Source organism: Platichthys flesus, chromosome 9 (assembly GCF_949316205.1).
Source record: "Platichthys flesus chromosome 9, fPlaFle2.1, whole genome shotgun sequence".
Lineage (NCBI taxonomy): Eukaryota > Metazoa > Chordata > Actinopteri > Pleuronectiformes > Pleuronectidae > Platichthys > Platichthys flesus.
In genome coordinates, this window is record NC_084953.1 from 17,286,088 (window position 1) to 17,308,199 (window position 22,112).

At 40.2% G+C, this 22,112-nt stretch overlaps 2 protein-coding genes across 2 annotated transcripts in view; both read right to left on the reverse strand.

Moving 5' to 3' along the window:
- The window catches only part of hcn2b (hyperpolarization activated cyclic nucleotide-gated potassium channel 2b), a 35,276-nt gene extending 31,801 nt beyond the window's left edge, over positions 1 to 3,475 (reverse strand). Inside the window, exons 1-2 of the mRNA XM_062395761.1 lie at positions 2,634 to 3,475; positions 1,080 to 1,503 (exon numbers count right to left, since the gene is read on the reverse strand). Of these exons, the coding sequence (XP_062251745.1) occupies positions 1,080 to 1,503; positions 2,634 to 3,475 (1,266 nt within the window). The remainder of the gene's footprint in view (positions 1 to 1,079; positions 1,504 to 2,633) is intronic.
- A 4,194-nt stretch (positions 3,476 to 7,669) lies between these two features.
- bsg (basigin) lies at positions 7,670 to 20,905 on the reverse strand. Its single transcript, XM_062394954.1, has 8 exons — positions 20,690 to 20,905; positions 15,097 to 15,265; positions 14,074 to 14,162; positions 11,958 to 12,094; positions 11,468 to 11,744; positions 9,634 to 9,658; positions 9,466 to 9,538; positions 7,670 to 8,798 (listed from the first exon to the last, which is right to left on the reverse strand). The coding sequence occupies exons 1-7, from the start codon at positions 20,751 to 20,753 to the stop codon at positions 9,478 to 9,480; spliced, it is 822 nt and encodes a 273-aa protein (XP_062250938.1). The 5' UTR covers positions 20,754 to 20,905; the 3' UTR covers positions 7,670 to 8,798; positions 9,466 to 9,477.
- Positions 20,906 to 22,112: the final 1,207 nt, after the last annotated feature.

Below are 22,112 nucleotides of genomic sequence, written 5' to 3' on the forward strand. Positions count from 1 at the left end.
TATAATGCAATACTTTGTCACCATATCCAAGACGCATATTTCTTCTACACTAAAACATCATAGACCATCAGTGTGGAGGAAGTGATGCTGATACGTCTTTTATCCTAAAATACACCAAAAGAAGTGATGCATAATAAACTCTTGGCAGGAATTAACGACCCACAGAAGATTTAAGACAGCAAACAGTATCGTATATAGTCCCAAAATAGACTTTTACATTAAATGTAGTTTGTACTTGAAATAATTCTGGTCTGTTATCAGCCAACATATACATTGATATGATTTAGCTGCCATTTCTCCCATCAGCCCATTTATTGGTACATCCAATTCATCCGCTTTATTCATTTCTATCAACAAAAAGCAAGAGGAACATACAAAAAAGTTTTCATTTACCTGTTATTACTGTTCATAATTAAAAGGGCTATTTTTGCAGATTTCAGTAACACACTCAAACTATTCAAACAGCACTTTAACTAATAGAAGAGAGGGAGATGTAATTGGAGGCTATGAAAACAGATCAATAAACTGTTTTTACTGTGTGATACTGTCTGACCAGATAGATATAATTATGCCCATATTAAAATACAGTACATAATGAAATACTGATATCAACTATAGAATATAAATGGTTAAACTCTCTTTTTTTGTTTTAGTGGCCCTCATTTTTCAACATTTGTATAACAAATGAATTGTGTTGTTTAACAGTTAAATATATGCACATATCTTCAAGTCTCTAAATAGGTCAGGATAGAGATGCAGCTGCAATTGTGTCATAGATTTTGTACGATTTACCTCTGAAATACAAAACACAATCTAAAACAGAGGTTTCCCTTGTATTTAAGCCTCACTTATGCATTGAGTGTTTCTCATATATCACTATTAGGATTTATACCACATTCATTAACATGGGTCCTAGGCCCATATTCTTGTCCAACACCTCATCCTTCTGTAATCATTAACAAAATGTCATCAATAACTATCCAATCAAACTCTTCTGTCCTTTCACTTTCAAACTAAAGTAATCCTGAACCCTCCTTCTTCCCATGTGAATGTATGATAAATGTTAGAACTCCGCCTACCTCCTCCCACTGGTGGATGTAACGAATGAGTCTGGAGAGCCTCAGCAGCCGGAGCAGACTGAGGATCTTTGTGAAGCGGACGATGCGGAGCGCCCGGGCCGTCTTGTAAACCTCCGAGTCGATCCCTTTCTCCACGATGAGAAAGATATAATCCACAGGTATGGAGGAGACAAAGTCCACCACGAACCAGCTCTTCAGGTACTTCTTCTTGATCTTCTTGGGGTCGAGGATGATCTCGGTGTTGTCCTCAAACACGATGCCCGTCCTGAAGTTGAGAACCAGATCCATGAGGAAGAAGGTGTCGGAAACCACATTGAAGATGATCCAGGGCGCTGTGGTCTCGTCCTTGAAGAAGGTGATGCCCACGGGGATGATGATCAGGTTGCCCACCATGAACATCAGCATGGTGAAGTCCCAGTAGAACCTGACGGGTTGGAAGAAGGACATACAAAGGGCAAAAACACATGAGAGCTGCACAGTAAATCTGAGCCAGTAAAACTAAAATGTCAAGATGGTTACAGTGTTGCTATTTTCTGTGCACATCACATTCTGATCGGGCTTGATTTATGAGAAGTGGAATTTCCAGCTTGCTCTGTATCATGAAGTAAATCACTCTCACAGGCCACTCACACACACAGTCAAGAAACAGCACCACCTTTATAACTGATATAAAGGCTGATATTTGATGAACGCCTGCTTTTTTTAAAAAACAAGTGCTCTCTATCTGCTCCTGGTCAGATAACCAAGATCTTCTGACAAAGGAAACACCAAGGACAAACAGAGACAAGAGAGTCAAAGGAAAGACAAGCTGGGTTCTGAGTTCATTTCAATTACAAAAAACAAAGGATACAGAGACCTGCGCAGTAAGCATGGCCACAGTTTAATGCTCAATCACTCAAATATCCAGTTAGTTTATTGAAACATTAATTTGTCTAAAACAGGGATTGTACAAATGCTAGTCATGCCACACAACTGCCCTGTGACTTCATTAGTTCACATCAACATAATTAATCAGCAACTATTTCGACAGCTGATCAATTTGAGAGCCCAAGTTACTCTGGTTTGGGATCAGTTAGAAGTAAGGAACCTAGTTAAGTGCATTGCTGAGTCATGGATCCCATAATTTATAAGCTGTGCCAGTTAGAATGAATAATTAATGTTATCGTTGGTAATGTTTAAATAGCTTAATTCAAATTGAGAGCTCAACTCATCAGTCCTTATACAGATCAGTAGGGGAGCTGTCCGTGGTGCTGAAACAGATGTTCAGACACATTCCAGCTAGTTGATGCAACTTTTTCAACTTATTATAACTTATTCAAATTGCACATTATCGCTCTTTAGGGACAAATTTAACCATTTGGTCAAATGACAGGTTAAAATGTAGGCATTAATAATAACTGGCTGCTGTCTCTTGCTAATGTGCCTTTAATTGGAAACATTGTATTTTTTGTATTTCCTCATATAAAGTTGTATGTATGGAGAAAAGAGGTTCCACAATATCCACAGTATGAAACAGACATCATCCGCTCTGTATCTTCTCAGTGGGACCCCTACCTGAAGTCGCTGTACGGGTGGATAATCCAATTACCCGCTGACTTTACGCGCTCCTGCTCCTTCTCCACCGCCTTCTGGCTGCCAAACATGCGCAGGGAGAACTTGTTTACTCCGGGCTGAAGCATTGAGCTGAACTGCCGCTGCATGTACGTCTGATTCCCCCTGGAGTCCCCATCGTCCGGAACTATCTGAGAACCATCCTCAGCTTTGGAGAACGTGACAGAATGTCTCGACTGCAGACTCGGAGTCTGTGCTTTGCCGGTCGGGGCGTAGGAGAAGGAAACTCTGGAGTCTTTCTTCTCCATCGATGCCCCGGTCTTGACCTCGGCTCCGCGTCCCTGCATCAAGGACCCCGGTGAAGTTATGGAGCCGTCCATGCTCGCAGTATCTGGTCCTCCTGCCGCCGCTACTCCTCCATCTGCCTGCTTCTCCTGTCTGGAGATGAGGGAGGAGAGGCTCCCTGAGCTGGTCGGGTCCCTTCTACAATCTCCGTTTTTGTTGCATATCATACCGAAGCCTGCCTCGGACGCTGCGTCCCCTGCGCTCCTGTGGTCGGACTCTGAGCCACCTCCACCAGCAGCAGCCCTGTGGCGCGGCGGAGAGGTTGTGCTGCCGCCGGCACTGACAGGCGCAGAGTCCTCGGCGCACAGGAGCCACAGCTCGTTATTGTTGGAGTTTTTACGCGCAACGGACGCGGCTCCGCCTCCTGGCGCGAATTTCTTCATCTCGGCTCCTCTGCTGGTGCCATTATCGGCGCGTCCAGTCGGGCTGGCGACTGGAGGTGGAAGAAGAAACAGCTGCTGGAATTTGGACTCCTCCTCGCAGTCCTCAGTCTCGTCCATCACCGGCAGACAAAGACACACACACCTCGAACCGGGCGAGACTGGGCGGCGGCAGAGGAGGAGGAAGGTTCGAGTTCAAAGCAGCAGCAGCAGCAGCAGCAGCCTCCTGCTCTCCATTCACAACACTTCAGGATAATAACGTTGCTATGGTTGCAACCAGGCTTCTGTAATGCCCAATATGTGCGAGTGTTTGTGTGTGTGTGTGTGTGTGTGTGTGTGTGTGTGTGTGTGTGTGTGTGTGTGCGAGCGTGTCTCTGTCTGTCTGTCTGTCCGTCTGTCTGTGTGTGTGTGTGTGTGTGTATGTGTCAGTGTGTGTGTGAGCAAAAGGGAGGTAGAGAGATACTATTATCCTTGGGCTGCAACCATCTACTGGTAGCTCATGTTGTGTATAAAAAAGCAACTGACCCACTCAACCTCAGTGTTATCAGAAAACACATAAAAGTGATTCATATATAAGGATATTGTTAAATACTAAATATTCTTACCTGACAGGAACATCAGGGCAAAGGTGAGAAATGAAGGTCACAACAAACCACCATGTTTATTCAGCCACTGCTCATTTCAGGTTACTGAATCAAAGAAGATGATCAGCCAATAATCTACGCTGCCATGGTCAGGTGATGAATAACAAGTAGCCATTTACTAAAACTAGACTGGGCGCCTGGTTCTCCAGCATCCGCCTGTTGCTTTGTGTCAGTTGTAGTCTGGCCTCCGTAGCTTGGTTGTAAGGCTCCACCTTGTGGACAAATGACCAGACTGCACACTATCAGGCTTCCCATGGGGTTCTACTGTAGAACTCAGACTGGAACAATCTTTACATATACAGTCTTTGGTAACTACATCAAGAAAACAGAGTGTTCTTTGTGTTTCTCTGCAGATCTATTTAAAATTCGTCCCCTAGTTTATAATCAGGCACTTGGCTTTCTTTTCAGAGACAATTGTTGCAGTCAGGGTTCATACACATTTTGACCAATGGATTTCAATGACTTTTCCATGACTTTCAACTCTTTTAAACGACTACAGGCTTGTGTGAAGTCACCTGTGAAGACCAGCATCATTTACCCCTGAACAAGTGCAGAGAAATGATGATGATGATAAATTAAATATAAAAAAATTAAATTAAATTAAATGTAATTAAATTAAATTTTAAAAAATGAAAAAATGCGCAGAAGCTCAGTGCGCACATCATGCGAAGAACCGAACTGAGCACATCCTGCGCAGAAACCCACTGCGCAGATTCTGCGCAGAAGTCCATTGCGTGCAAATAGTGCCAGCTTGAAGATGGGAAGGAGTGGGATTTGAACACAGGTCCTTCGCGTTGGAAATACAGCCACTTTACCGACAAGGCCATAACGCCTGTTGATTACCGTGAGAAACTCAGCATTATAAGAAGATGGACAAATTATCGTGTGGGTGTGTGTTCGTTTCATATATGCTGATTTTGACACACTTCAAAGAAAATATTTTCTATTTTTCTACATATATTTGAAAGCCTTAGTTAAAACTTACTTTTATATTTTTGGTATTTTAGATACTGGTTGATTGAACATGGTTTAAAAACCTTGTCTTCAGCGCCTTACAAGAATCAGAGACAGCTGCTGCTTGTTTCAATGTGATGTCCTGAGGCTGCCCCCTGCTGGCGGCTGGGTTCCTCTGCTGCTCTAGCTTGGTTTGGGCAGCTTGTGATTAACTAAAGTTGTCCATGAAAGAAAATGTTTAATATCCTTCAAGGGCAATTTGATGTACAACCAACAATCAGTGCACGACAAAAATAAACCAACAATGTAAATAAAACACAATATAAAAACCCTATAGACTAAGTAGCAGGGGAAAATTTGCTTTTAATAAATGAATTGATAAGTCGACCAACAGAAAATGACCGTCAATTATTTAGATATTCTCAAAACATTTCATTCTACTTTTATTTTCCTGTTGTGTTTCTAATAATTATTAATGTTGGTGACATTTCCTTGATAAATGGGCGGAGGTTTTATTTCCTGTGCTAAGGTGGTTATGTTTTCATCTCTGATTTGTCAGTCAACAGGTTTATGCAATAAACTACTGGACCAATAACCAAATAACTTATTAGAAGGAAGCCGCATGAATCCGAGATGAACCTATAAGGCTCTGTTGAGCTCTACTGAGTGCCAGTCTAGTGCATGAATCTGGAATCTTCTCTCAAAAAACATTTCCCCCCCATAGGTTTTGTAGTGTGAAGCTAATGAGGTGTTTTATAAAGATGTGATCGAAAACGTCAGAACAAGTGAATCCACTTTATTTCAGCATGAACAGAAAAAAAAGAAGGGAGTTTCATTTCACCTCACAACAGTTCCTCATAGCAGCATGATGCTTACAAAGAGAAGTATAAAAACCTACTCATTTTGCAGCATAGTAGGGACATTTGCTGATGTCACCACCCATGGCTCCGTGGACAGGCAAGCCAGCATCTAAAACATCCTCCTGGATGGCTCCCTGTGTGAACAGTCAGGCGGGGGCTTTCACAGAATTTGCGCTTCTGCCTGAGGGTGGGCCCTGACATACACGCTGCGGTGATAGACTGCGGTTAGAGTCAAAGATTAATCAAAAAAAGATTAAATTAACAGGTGCACAATTTTTTATTATATATTTTGATTGTTTTTTATAGCTTACAATTTTGTCTGTGTGTGCATCTGTATACCGTCAAAATGTTATTGGGGATGCATGACAGTTTGCGTGTGTATGTCGGGGGGGCGCCAATTTGAAATCTCGCCAAGGGCGCCAACATTGCCAGGGCCGGCCCTTCTTTTAACCAAATTTCCATGACCAAACATTTTGTGAAATCTCTGTGTATACATGACAAAGTGACAACATTTAGTATTTCCGCTTACAATGAGAATTCCAAAGCATACCATATACCTTAAATGACACAAATGAATGAGAGACAATAGTTTGATTGAGGTCTTTGTCTGTTGTAACCCATGGCATGTACATTTCCATTTGTAGCCGAGCATGGTTAAATCTACACTTCCCTGGCATGGTGCATTATCCCGCCTGCTTCTCCACTGACATTTTCAATTAGTATGAGAGCATATGCCTGCTCATATTTTGAGCATATCTCTTTTAAAAGCATATGAATTATTTAAAACTCAGCGGAAATTAATGACATGAAAATATGAATATAACAAATTTCCAAGACTTCTCAAACTTTTGGGATTTTATTTTTTTCAAGCACTTCTCCAGGTCTGGAAATAAACATTTTACAATTCCATGAATTTTCCAGTTTTTCCAAGACCATAGGAACCCTGTGCAATATATAAGATGAATAAAAAAACAAAACACTCAGGTTGTTATGTATTTTAAAGTTTATAATATTTAGGTAACATTTTCACCCCTGTCCTACAAAACAATGAACAGATTTCCACAAATCCTGATGTAAGGATGCTGTGTGCATGGGGCCAGGAAAGATGTCTTTAAATGTTGGGGCAGATCCAGATCAGTGGTGGAGTCATCCAAAATAGATTTCAAGGTTTTCTCTATTCTCAGAGAATTTATTTGATCTAGATGAAAACAGTTTAACCTTAATGCAGCTCCATTTAATTTAAGGGGACTGTTGGGCCTTGGTGGAGGTATGTGCTCCAGTGTTATTCTAGCTCTTCATGTTAGTCTTTCTTCTCTCTGTGATGGTGACAAAGTTTTCAAGTTGGTGCCAGGTTAAAATGAGGTTTAAGTGGAGTATGACGAATAACCAAATTAAGTGGATTTCTAAAATCTTAGGTATTTTTTGTGTGAAATTCCCACATTGTGTTGCTATCCGTCCACGACAGCTCAAGAAGGCAAGAGTGAGAACACAGGATATTTTGTACTCTGGCAAGAACTACTTGATTGCATTATTTGGACTGTCCCACCGTGCATTAGCTTTGGCTTTAGAATGGAATGTATTTTGCACCAGACAACCATGATTTCAGTCCCCATCACCTGGACAGGAAGCCCCCTACAGAGAGATCTTTGAAAGTCAAGCAGGGCTGGAAAGATTGTGCCAAGTGAAACCTGTTTTTCGCACCCTAAATGCTTTACTGCTCTTTTAAAAGTTAATGTTTGTGTTAGGCATAAAGGAGTCCATAGGAAAACATTTATCAATTTTCTATATATTTTGTGGAGATTATACCTTGAAAAGTCAACATTTCATTGGAATAAAGTTAGAGAAGTAAACATAGGTCAAATCAAATATACCTTTATTCAGTTTGTGAAAGTTGTACAACAGATGGTGTTCCATGTAATTGGATGGTACAACAGTTTGCACAAATCTAGTAAGGTTTTTTTTTTTATTCGTTAAACTCTGAAACGGTAACAGCCAATCACAACACTATTCAGGTTAAATGTATGGCTTTGAATCATCTAAACAGTGAAGAGGACAGAAACAGTGGTCCGACAGTCAAACAGAAAATGATTTAGCCCAGATTACATTGAGTGAAAGAAAAATCAACGTATTTAATGTTCATCTGCAGTTTCTTAACTTTAGTGCACATCAGTATTTACGTTGCATTCAACTGAAGCAACACAACTTGCATCTCTTGCACTTGGTCATTAAAAGGTTTTTATTGTGGATGTGACATCAGCAACAAACACAAGAGGTGAATACAAATCTATTTAAAATATGTGAAAATTAAAATGAAATAAAAGCATGACAAATTTCTTCTGGCAACATAACCTAAAAACATTGCTTCTTCACAATTTCTGCATTATAATTTAAACCTCACATTTTAAATTGTAACAAGTGAAAAAATCCAAAGAGGAGCGAGGAGAAGCGGTGCTTGTTAAGGCAAAGTATAAAACTCTGCAGAGAAAGGTTTGTGGTGGTGTAGGGACAGATCAAACTGGGAATTCAAACACACTTCAGTTGCTGCTAAGAATGGCAGTGATGGATCAGGATCAAAAACTGTGTTTCAGATCCTCTAAACAGAACTTGTGCTGCTTACAAGTCACCAGTCCTGATCTGAGAATATAAAAAGTAAAGACTGACAACTTTGCTGTCAGAGTAGGAAGCATCAGCATGAACAGAAAAGAACCACTAACTAAGCATTCCTCACATGAACCTTCTAATGATTTCACAACGAATACACACACTTGGCTAGAACAGCGTTTAAACTCATGCAATATTTGCCCCGGAGGCCTCAAGCAGAAAATATTATTTCACACTATGTTCTCTGGTAGCACAATGCGGAGAAGAATATAGAAGAAAATTAAATGAGAGGAAATCCTTCAGGTTCTTAAAACATCAACACCTGAACACAAAAAGAATGTGCCAAAAAACCGCTGAGCCATAGACTGCCATCTGCTTGTCCATCTAGGAGGGGAGAACAGATACATGAGTGAAATACTCCTTTTTGAAGTAATAACTGTGTTAATTTAAACCCAGAGATGCAGTTAAATCAAAGTAGTTGTGTAATCATATGAGACAAGCAGCTTTTTGTTCATGTGAACTGCTCAAGTTAAAAGCAGTTGATGGTGGAAGCCATGGCTACTTGGCAGAGCGGAGAGGCCTCTCTCTTTATTTAAGTCACATGTTTGAGAACATTTTTGTTTCCTGAAATAAATATACTGGTGACATGACCCACACATAAAACAAACGTTTCGCACAGAACTATCTTTACACAGACTAGAGTGACGTAAAAGGCAAGTGGTGCAAACAGTTCTACAATGTATCAACAGAGTAAAACGCTAACTTAGTGATCTCTTAACTTATGAGGAATGTGTATTTCTTTTGCAAAGTGGCTAATTATACATGTTCTTTAATAAACAAAAAGATGGTGATCCGATTCAAACAATGAGCTCTGTGATCTGTCATAGCCCTAGTGGACACAACGCTGATGTCATGTGACATTTATTATGCAAATGTGGGCGATCATGATGTAAACCAAATGGAAAAAATATGAATTTGTGTAGGTCTGAACCTGAATGAGGATTATCTGTCTCCTGTAAGTAGATAAAGTGGATCAATCTTACACACTCACCACTTTCAGCTTCTAGTTAGAATTCCTTTGCCTCACATTCTTGTCTTTGTGGTTGTCATTAGAGTTGCTCTTCCTGAAAAACACATTATAGAACAAACATTATGTTCTGTAACAGAAGACAAAATCCAGAGTGACGATAAAGGAAAGGAAGCTGTTGAGAATACTTACAGAGGAGCAGATCCTGAGTCGTCATCTAGAGTCGATCAGTCAAGGGAGGAAAACAAAAAGAACAGTGAGTTGATAGCAGGTTACACTTGTGACTGGTGTGAGTAGTAGTACATGCCCCCTCCCCACTGATGATGGAAGCAAATTTTATAACATAATATCCTCTGCAACAATGCTCAAAATAGGTTATAATCTTATCCAACTAAGCATGAACTGAAGCATGCCCTCCACCTGTGGAGTATCTGACAATGAATGAACAAAGTCCTTTGATCGATCATCAAGCACACAATCACTGTTGTGTGCTAAATGTCACTGTTAAAAATACATTTTAGATAAAACATTTGAAAATTGCCATTCATGGACACTTTTGTACACTGTTGAGTATCACCCCTTAGAATCACAGATGCTCATGCAAAACAAGCAGAGGACACCAAAGGAACACTGCAGAGGCCATATTGAGATAAAAGACTAGGCATCTAAAAATTGGCAGAGCTAACACACAACCTAGCATTTACAGAGTCCGTTTCGACACCAGAGCAGTAGCACGTAGTAACAAGGTAGGGCAGAATAGCCGATATCTGGCCAAACGGCGAATGAGTTAAATGGTAAACTGGTCTCAAGAAGAGGGTTGCCTATCCTTTATCATGCATGAAGTACAAGATGCAGAAGGCATGCAGACACAATGGTGAAACTTCTTACTTATCAGCCTGTCTTATTTCAAGTCAAACCATTAAACTACACTGAGTGACCCCATATAACTCTTTCAATGGCTCAAACACTTGGATTTGATAAAAGGCACATGGCCAGGGAAATGAGGTGGAGACAAAACTGTTGACGCTTGCTCTGATCTAAGTACATTGCTGGGCCAGTGAAAGAGTAACCTAATCTTTGAGCACATTCCTCAGGTGAATAAGAAAAGCAGTTCATTCAGGCTCCAAGGGCATTTCTCCTTGTCGTCATCTCAGCTCAACCACTTCAGTCTGACATGCAGTTTTGTTCACTTACCAAAATGCAAAATCAGCAGCGAACAGAGAAATAAAAATGTAAATAATAAAAAATAATAATAGTGTCTCACAGATTCCTTAAAACAGAGGCAAACACTAAGCACTGATATGTTAAATGTAAATAATGAAAAAAATCATAAGACAATAAGGGTTCATTTTGAATTCATGCTACATTCCATACAGCTCGTTTTTACCAGCAATGCTTGGTTTTGATAATCTCCTTGCAACTTAAGGGCCCATAATCTTCTCAGCTCAAAGTTCAGTAACAACCCTACAGTTTGATTTATTTTTATGAGGACTTAAACAGGCTCATCTTCATTCTTTTAGTATGACATTAAAGAGAAAAATAGTAAATAGCTAGTCATGGCTTCATTTCCTACTACAGTCATTATTAAATTGGCCACTCAGTTTTGGAATATACCAACAAGAGTGGCCTACTGGCAATGACAGTCCAGGTGACTGTTCAGACCCCAAAATGACACTGATAAAAAAAGTGATATAATGATACAAGACCATAATTGTTAATTGTGGTAAAATATCACTGATAATCCCTTCATATTATGTTTTGATACTGGTATGGCCGTCAATCAAGTTATAAAGTAATATAAAAGGATAATGACTTTGCTTCACTGGCAAGTTAATGCCAGAGAATGTTCAAAGTGTTTAGGTTCTAGTATTTTTTTTAATATTTTCCCTGAACTCAGTTGCAGCCAAACAGTAGCCGATTTAAAATAAATGAGAAGTCAGCCTATTATACGAGTACTCATGTCGGTCTGAACATGGTCTGACAGTTCAGCACAAATGTTGTATTCTGAGCAGCATGGCGTACGTACCGTCGGTGATCTCATCAGGCTTTCTCCTCTTTTCATAGATGAAGATGATGGCCACCAAGATGATGACCTCGGCCACAATGCCAAGGAAGGGCCAGAGAGCAGCCAGGCGACTGCGAACACGCAAGTGGATCTTATCGGAAGTTGTGCCGAGTTCGTTGGTTCCAGAGCAGATGTAGTCTCCAATGTCCTCGTTGATACTCAGGTTATTAATGATCAGGGTGGTCTTGTTGGGGGTGCTCTTGATCTCGTACTTGTCAGTGGTGCCGTTGATGATAGGCTGAGAAAAAAGAAAAAGAAAGACGTATGTAATCATTGTGCATCGTTCCACTTGATTAATATAATAAATATTTTTTTGCATTTTCATGTTAACTGCCATAACAATATTCATAATGCGTGAAATTTTTAGGTTTGTGTTCCTATTATAAATAATTTGAAGTGTAGATTAAAGTTATTTGAATAGCAGAGCTTGAAGAGCTAGAGAGATACGTACTGTTTTCATGCCATCGACCTCTTTGGACCAGCTCCAGTCAGTGGGCAGTGGATAGCCATGGCCATCACACACCAGCTTAGCTTCGTCGTTCTCATTGCCATGCTCGGAGTGTTTGTGGGTAGAAACATGGGGGAGTACTGCAGCAAGGAGAGAAACACGTATTCAAATGAAATTATGAAGGTTTGTAAAAAGAATAGACTAATCTTTAAGTTTCATCTTGGAGCAGAAGGTATAGTTCACATAGGAATATGAAACCCAAGTTCTGGATGTTCATTTGTAATTGTTGGGTAACATTGAGTTCAAGGTCTCAGTGTTGACTCCTAACACATCCCTATGATCCTAACTTTAAATGTATTATCAAACTATCAGGATCTCATTTATAACCCTTGCGTACGCACATAACGGGGCCTGAAACGTGCGTACGCCACTCCTCATGCAAAGGTTGGGATTTATAAAAGCAAACTTGACGGGAAAATCTGCGTATTTCTACGCAAGCTCTGACCCATGCGTACAGAGGTTTTGGAGACGGGAAAGTGGCGACGCAGACGTGAGGTGGTGAACTGAAGCAGATTATTGATCCAATTCATAATTTACATTAAAACCAACATCTTAGTTTTGCTCGCGCGACATATCTGCTCCACACAAGCCTTATTAAAAAATATATAAAACAACTTAAAGCAAATTACGTTCAGATTCGATTTAACAGTAGAGTAATTGAGCCGAGTCATTAATAGTTTTTAAAAATATCTTCTAACACTGTGCGTGTATCATCAAATCACTGCAGTGAACGTGACTGCCATAAGGCGCACAGGAGATCACTTACAAGAAATGAAGAAACTTTCCAAATACTATCACAGAGTGGAGGAAAGTATCCACTGATGTGAGGGAATCGGTCCGATCCTTTAAATAAAGGAATACTGCTGTGACAGTGGTGCGGGGATCTGCTCGATGTGTGCATGCGAATGGAAGGACAAGGAGGAAGCAAGGGTTCAGCGATTTCTGATCTGACACATTGTGTTATCCACAGCAGCAGCGGCGGCAGAGTGTCAGTGTATTTTCTTTATTAGTGACATCACTGCTGTCTGATAAAGTCGCTCTTCACCTCCACCTCAATAACAAACACCTCAACGTCAATGTCAGAAAGTTTTGCTTCCTCCTTCTCATCGCTTGACACTGTGACTCCGTCAGGACTCACGGGGGAGCCCATTGGTCAGCAGCATCATTTGATATTCGTGCTGTGCTTTGCATTGACAAATTTTGGTTGAAAGTGGGCATGTGGAAGGGGTGTGGAGGCAGATCCACGTACGAACGTTTGCAGGTGGACTGTGATTTATAAAGCGAACATTGCGTTCAGCCTTTTGTACGTACATACACTTTTAGTATGAATCCTACGCACTATTTTATAAATGAGACCCCAGAGCTGTTATGTCTATCAATTGTACATGTGATGGCTAGTTTTCATGTCCACTTGAAACAGATACATTTTCCACAGAGTGCACAGTTGTACAGAAGTCAAATAAAGAGATCATAGCTCATATACATTAGGTATCCTAAAGAAATGCTCATTGATCAATCCAACAACTACAATAAAATATGTTTTTTTGGAAATTGGAGGCATCTTCTACAGCTGTCATGATACAAAAATGTTAAACTTCAACAAGATACTAGTATGAAATTACCAATACAACTAGAGAAAAGAGAAAAGGTCCTGTTATGTTGAGCACTAACGTTGTTATAATATTTTTTTTCTTTGAAGCATATTAATTAATTACATTAATAAATACAACTAATGGGGTATCAATACAATAAGCAACCTTAGCACCTGCTTTTTCCAGTTACAAATGGCTTAATCTAACTCCAAAAGTAAAACAGATTGAATGTATTCCAAATAAATCAGGAGGGCACTGTCTATATCTTGATGTTGTGAACAAATGGATCAGACAGTCTGGACATCAAATAACATCAGAACCTACTGTTATTAAAAACATTGGATATCACATGATGCTACCTGGAGAGTGGCGGATAACATTTATAAGTGGCCCAATCAGTAACTATAAAAAACATTTAAGTTGCAAACATTTGACGTGACCTTGGACATTTAAATGACCGAACTTACTTTTGACTTCGATTGTCTGCTTCCCCTCAGGCTCAGTCATGAACACACATTCATACTTCCCAGATGAATGGTGGGTGATCTTGTCCAAACTATGCAAAGAAAAGAAAAGCAAAGGCCAAACATAAAAAATTTGATGCGATTATCTGTACGGACCTTGCAGCCATGCATATAGCAGGTAGAAAACTTTTACCACTTTAATCAAAGTGATTAGTTTCACGGTTGATCGGAGTAGAATACCTACAGTAAACTGTCTATGCTCAAGGGGTGCGTGTACAAATAAAGCTGCTTGTCCAATCAACAAATATTCATATTTTCCAAAGTAATAACAATGGCACTTTTGTTTGGTGCTGTTGTCTCGTGCAGTCCGGCCTGCTCTCACTAATGGGGAATTAAGGTCAAGGCAAGTGAGCACACTGCTAGGGGCGCTTATCCCTGCTGCCAAGACTACTGGCAAACCTGCACATCCACACAGTCCATCTCTCTGCTAATCAAGAGCGGTGAGCGCCTCTAGCTCTGCAGCTGATGGAGGCAGCCACGGAGGAAGGGGGAAAAGTGAGAGGGGGATGGACAAAGCAGGAAAAAGGGGAAAATGCGAGGGGGAGAACCTCAGAGGCTAAAGATGGAAATGCACTGTAGTAAGAGAGCCAGATATGGAAAGCTTAACAATCAAAGTAAAGAAGGAAGATAATAAAAGTTAGAGGAAGAAAAGAAAAGCAAACAGCTCTATCTAGGCTCCGGGATTATAGAATGTCTTCTTCATCAACGTTGCTCCTTGCATATTTTAGATTTAAGGTAATCAAGAAAAATAAAAAAGACACCTGGGCTTTTCAATTTCTTGTATGGTTCATTCACTTAGTAGTACATCTGTCAATTGACAATTAACTGAATTGTTCTGCCCTACCAGTAAGATTATGCAAACACTTCTAGATAAGAACACGTATATTACGATAAGAGGATGAGTGTCGGAGAATCTGCAGCGTAGATATGCCTTTATAACACAATCGGATAGACGCAGCTACTTACCGATGGGTAGTGAATGGAGTGGATTCTTCGGACATGGAACCATCGATGATTTTGCCATTGTGCGTCCAGTGGGATCCCTTGATCGGAAGGCTGGACTCTGTCAAGTTGCAGCTGAGGATTGCGGTTGTCTGATTGACGACCTCAGAAGGTTCGGCAATGATATTTGGGGCTTAAGGCAAACATAGAAAAAAGAAATGGAAATTATTACACATTCTTGTATTGAAATTAAACAAAAAAATCTGGTCATCAGCATTAATCTAAATTATTGGAGGTTTAGTCACAATTGTTTGTTTTAGCACACAGGATCTAAAAATGTCTGTCTTGAAATGTACCTTAAAATGTTTTAGCTACAGTCTTGATTTCCATTTGTCTCACGGCACTCAACAGTTGCCTTAACAGAAATGATATTGATGGTGATGGACATACTCTGGACACGATAGACCTGTGCTATTACACTCTGTAATGAGCAGAGAAATAAAAGTCACCAGGTGGTACAGGGTTGGGACACAATCCTTTGTTTGTTGAAGTAACTGTTGAGTGTTGTGTTGAATACACATTTTCCTTCTAAGTTTGAGAAAGACAAAACATTTTATGTGACACGTGTTAGTTCTGCACTATACCACACAGAACTTTCAACAAAGTGGATAAAAGACATGACATCTTTCCCACCAACAGTAGAATGAAGGGAAGTAGAGGAGTTATGCCGGAAACTAATGGATGAACTACAAAGGGTCACAGGGAAAATATATAATTAAAAGTTTCATGCAGAAAAAGCCACAAGTGAGGGATGTAAGATTGTTGGCAGTAACTCTGCCAATTCTGTGATGAAATGTAATAAAGTATTTTTGCTTCAATTGGGTAGAAGCGGACCAATTCTTCTAAAGTTACAAAAGTATAATACTGGACAACAGGAGTGGAACATGCCTCATGGCCGGAAATAATAGGTTCCCATCTTCTGTTACTAAAGTTCAGTTATGAGTCACTTTGGTTGTAAACTCAGTAAAGGTGTAAAATAATAAACAATAGGGTTATTGCCAGTGTTAGTATCAAATTGGTAGCAAAATGAATATCTACCAAGAAGCAATACTAGTCAAGTAGTCTAACACCCCATTTGTTTTTCTTTAAATTATTAAACATTCATGTTTTCCTCAGTGGCCATTTGCAAACAAACAGCATCATCTTTAAGATATGTTGTGTGTCAGGGAATAGGGGATTAGGGGGCGGATTAGCCTCACTGTATGACCAGGTTCATTCTTCTACGGGACAACTCAGTGCTTTTGAGGAGAGGGAGACTGGACACTGGGTGAAGCAGGATGGAGAGGGTACTGTTTGGTAAGTTTGGGACTTTGATTGTAACAGGAGCTGAATGTCCAGGACTGAACTAATGAGGAGATAGTAGCCAAACTATGTTGACTGGCATCTCCTCTGCCACTCACTTTCAATCACAATAATGTTTGCCTGCGAGCGGATCCACTTGATTTTGGGCGTCCTCTTCAGTTCATTGCGGTCAGGGTCGTTGGAAGCTCGGCACTCATATGTGCCCGAGTTGTCGAGGGTGAGGCTAGTGAGGTGAATGGTGCTTGTGGCGTGTGCTACGTATGTGGCGTTAATTTGCACACGGTAGTCCCGTGCCCCATCAAAGAGCTGCGTGAAAGTCTCGTTGGGCTCTTCACCCTTTACAAACCACCACTGCACCTCTGGGATGGGGTTCCCTATCACCTCGCAATACAGCTCTGCACTGTCATTGATCAGTTTCATCTTAGACAGTGGAGACTTGATAAACCCAGCTGAGCCCCGGTAACAGTCGGCCCAACAGGCAACGGTTAAGAGAAATTTTGAATTTGGTGAGTGTAAAGAAAGACAGGTGATATCATGGATTGGTGATACAAGGCAGTGATGGAAGAAAGGCAAGCAAACAGGGAAAAAAAGAAAGAAATAACGTTAATAACACACAAAAATAAATGAAATTATGAAAGTAAAGCACATAGAAAAGGTTCAGATCAGAGCAACTTCTCGTACTCTGCTCCACAGAGACAATTCTAAAAAAATACAACATGAAAGGTTATCGGGGGTGAATCAAGTCTACTTCAGAGCCCAACATAAAAGGCATGTTTTAATGTTTAGTTTTATTGAAGAAAGGTGGTGATTAAATGCTATTATCTTCTTGGAGGCTGTAGTTAGTGATGCAGATAATTGTATGACTTAAAATCAGGAGTGGTCTAAAATTTTGGTTTTCTATGTGTGTTATATGTAAACGCTTCCAGAGTATTAAGGTAAGTGACTAATACATTTTTAGACATCCTACTGGAACACAATGAAACAGAACAAAAAAGGAGATGTGGTTGAAATGAAAAAGAAAATTCACATAAAATTCATGAAAGCTTCAGAACATGCATTTAGAATTTGGGGGCTGAAAGGCTTTTCTCTGACGTGTCGAGGGTAGTAACCCAGCAGCAGTATAGTGTGTCTAGCCAGGCTAACACATCATGAAGACCTATTTCTAAGGACATTCCTCCACTGATTTAATGGATGCAATTCACATGACATCAATATATATGGGAGTCACCGAGTTCACCCTCCACTGAGCAGCAAATGCACACATCCATATACAGCTATTAGTGCATTCACATGGAAATAAACAGACAAAAAACTCTGACATGCATGTTAACAAGAGAAAATATTGTTACACTTGATATAGAAGTGCACTTGTGAGTAAAGCCTTGGCTGGGAAGCCCACAATAGTCTATATTTGACCCCTGGCAATTCATTTGTAGGTTGGTATGAATGTAAGCAAGGTAAAAAAAAACAAAAAAAAACTCAACATCACTTGCAGATAGGGACCGGGGGGCAGATCTAGGTATAAACTGTGACTGTGTTTTTCACCATATTTCCAGAGACAAATTCTATGATCTTGATGAAAAAATCTAGCACATTTAGGGCAGTGATATCTATGAGTGTGTGAAATTTGGTGCAATTTAAGTTAAAGGGGCCATTGAGCCTGGGTGCGGGCATGCATTCAACTGAATGCCATTGTAGTTTCCAGACTTTGCTTTAATGCTGTGCTTTAATGCTACCAACCACGCTGTGTATTTCGTGTTGTGCCTTAACATGCTTTTGGGTGGGTGTTGTCTTCCCAGTACTGGAGCTTTCCACATTCACAGCAGGTTAAGTGGATTTGTCTGGTAACTCAGTGGTGGCTGGGGTGATATAACGATGTTGGTTCAAGGGAAGAATAACATTCTCACACCACAGGCACTGTCAATCAAAATTGCTAGAATCTATCAATTAAAGGCAATATAGAGCCTTTTGAATAACAAGAGCCCCAGAGGCTACACGTCTTGTTTCGGTTCTAAAGTGTTTACACTGCCATTCCCAAAGGTCACCTTCGCAGCACATGCTGGGCAAAAGTTCAAAATTAAATATAGTCTAAGCTCCAGTACCTGCTGTAATTAGATGCAAACCAGATGAATCTTGACAATGTAAGTGACTGCTTATAACGCTCTCCGCCATAACATAAGAGAATCGCGCCTGTGTGTCCACAGCTCTTGAAATGAGATTTGATAAGTTGGATTTGGTGAACTACTGTGGTTTAAACTGTTTGTGAAACCTGTTTATCCAGGTTTCAGTGTTCCTGCCCTGCAGTGAAATTGTGATGAGTAATCTATTTGCCTTGGATTCCTGTCTGGTGTACATTAAGGCAAATTGTCTGTTCAAAATGTTGTCACCAAAACCGCTTGTGCAGGACTTTGTTCATAAAAAACACTACAGTGAGAAGGTATGATTTAAATAATCAACATTTTTATTTAATAAAAATGTATACAAAAGTCTACCTCATTCTGAAGTGCCATCTGCTGTTACAACTGCATTTTCCTGATGTGTGGATTATTTAAGTTTTATCTTATCTTAAATCAGCTCCACTGAGGACCATTACTCCATTGATCAACAAGGGACTCTTTTCCTCTGATGAATTCTAAACACATAAGAGTGATCTTTAGAAAAACCTGTTGAATTCATACTTATGTTCTTTGATAAATGGGGCGTTGCTTCTGTGCTGCAAAACACTCTGCATCATAATATGCAGGAGGAACTTCTGTCTTCAGGAGTGTGTGTGTGTGTGTGTGTGTCGGCTTATCTCTGTCCCTCCTCACACACAAACTGATAATCACATGGGATATTCACCATCTAGTCCTTTATTCTAAAATAGTTATAATCGATGATGTCATATCATGACACAAATCGTAAAATGTACCCTACTTAACTACAATGTGTTAGTGCAACAACACAATAGGTGATGAAATACTGAAGTGAAAATGACTCTGGAGTCCAGTGTATTTGAAAGTGTAACTGTAAGACAGTGCCGTGGGGGGCTCTTGTAAAGTTTTTTTAAGCAATTACAACATTATTTTTTTAAATAACAAACACACGATACATTTAAATCCTGACATGGCAAGGTTCAACAACAATGGAGTCAGCAACCTATGTGTAAATTTGGTACAATGTGAGCTATTGTCATATTGTTAAGCTCAGTTGGGTGCTCGCTCTCAGGCACGCCAACAACTGTTAGCTTTGTAATGTGACTGAATATGATGTTCCGTTGCAATGCTGACATGACAAAATCAAGGAGTTAAAATATACTTGTGAATAGTGCTCCCAGGGACATTTCAATTGTGACTAGTGAACATTGCCTAAAGAAACAGTTGTTGCCCCAATGCTGACAAACACACACAGAGACACAGCTGACAGATCATGATAACTGATCACTGGAACCAAGCAGAGATGAATGGTGAATCTAGGAATGGATTTAAAATGAAGACGTTGTTCAGTAATGCTTGAGTTTGGTGACCAAGGTCGATGATCCAGCAGGGAGCAGAGGGGCCATTGGTGGCTAACATAATAATGTTCTATACCACAGAGGGCATTTAGGGAATTTACTGTGACACACATGACCTAATGGCTCATTAAATCAGAGACGTCAGATAAATCAGGAACAAGCCAGCGACCAGAGAAAGGGTGTGAGGCGAATACAGGCCCCTGTTATTAAACAGAACTTAAACACTACGTTGAGCTTAAAATGATTTCGGTGGGAAAACGCATGAGGAGACAGTTAACGTATATAATGAATAGACAACAAGCCTTCGAAACGTTACGCAACAGCCACTTCTGTTGGCACTGAACGACACAACCAGCAAACGCATCATCGAGCGAACACACCTCGTAGAACAGCAACATCGACGACACTTGTTAGTATTTGGCTAACACAAAATAAATCCAAACGCGTGAAGAGATGTTTGATACGACGCAGATTGTAGAAAACCACATTGACGTAAACGCCGTGTAACCGCAGTCCCGCTTCGGCCCGAGTGGCTCGTACAAGACCGCAAATTAGCAAAGCAATGTGTCGCTAGCATCGACGCTAACCCTCACACAGCTAATGTTATCACGGCTGGTTGTCGTTAATAGTCTTTTGTTTTTATGTAGCAGCGGCATAAACACACCAGTCGCAGGGTTGGGAAGCAGGAATTTACATGTTCATGTATAGTCAGGGCAAAGTCTACATCTTCGACCAACATGGCTGACACCGACTTCTTCCTACCTGTGGAGGCATTGGCTCGCAAGCAGCTGAGCAGAAGGGCACTGACAGCCCACAGGATCTTCATGGCGGACACGATTCACCGAGCCGTCGAGTGAACAGTAATAATGTCAGACAGAACGAGTCTTCTTCTTCGTCTCCTCCTCTGGAACTCGCAGCGGGGATGAGGCAGCTGAATGTCCGGTGGCGCTGTCGTCCTCTACCAGCACACGATCTAGTCGTCACGTACGAGTGACGCACACGTTAGAGGGCGGGGCTAGATCACATGTAATTTAAATGGGTGTCTATACGGTTTATAAATGGTATGGTAATAGAATCTACAGATTTAACTTATTCAGTGATATGGCTATTTAATAATGAGGATAAATGTTCTCTGTTTGATTGTTAATTTATTCAAGCCAAATTAAATGAAAGTTTAGGAGTGTTCGAATTGGATTTTCAAATGTGATATGGTGCTAAAAAGGATATCAAGATAAACATTTCATACAGCCAATATCAATATGTATCACAATAAATGTAATATTATTTCTTTGAAGTAAAGGATTTTTTTTTGTTTAAGTTCCCTCCCTGTTGCCACCATCCATTTATAAAATCAACAAAGTTGCTACCCTAGACTCTAAATCCTTATTTCTTATTCTTTCCATCCATTATTTTATTCTTCTTTCATATTTGATATAAGACACTTTGCATTTCCTTGTTGAAATGTCCTATACAAACAAACTTATTATATATATTTAACTTTTGTGTTATTGCTATGGAGGATATGTATACTGCAGTAATTAGATGGCAGAATCCATTACTGCCATGCTTCCTGAAAAGATTCTACTTGCCAGCCCATAAAAAATATTATATTTCTTACATTCCACCTGCAATACCCACATCTACCCACCTGTACATTCAGATTGCTTGGAGCTTAAGTGGAAGCTTGACCTGTTGTTATGCAGAGACTTTTCAGAAAATATCAATATTTTTCAAGGTGCAAGGTGTATGAAAAAATACAAATTCCATACCTGCACAATGTTTACAATTAATGATGAATACAAGGCAGCATGTCCACATTGTCAAACTAATGAGCACAAGTCGAGTGGCTCCATTGGTCTTTCAGCTCGACCAAGACAGAAAGTCCATAACAATGATCCCTCCAGAAAAAAAGGCCTTTGAACCTAAACCTCAGAGACAAGGTACAATGTGGAGGAAATACACCCATATGTCTGAACAATCAAACAGGAAGCAGAATTTATGGCTCATAGATCACATCTAGCAGGCAAGTAGCCCATTAAAAGGATATAGGCTGTTTTCTATCAGCATGCCTTTGGAGCAAGGACAAAACAATCTCAACACAGCATTATGCATTGAAATCACCTCCAGCAGTGTTCCCTATGATGTTATTGTTCCCTGCTTGGTTGATCTAAGACCCTGTAGAGCA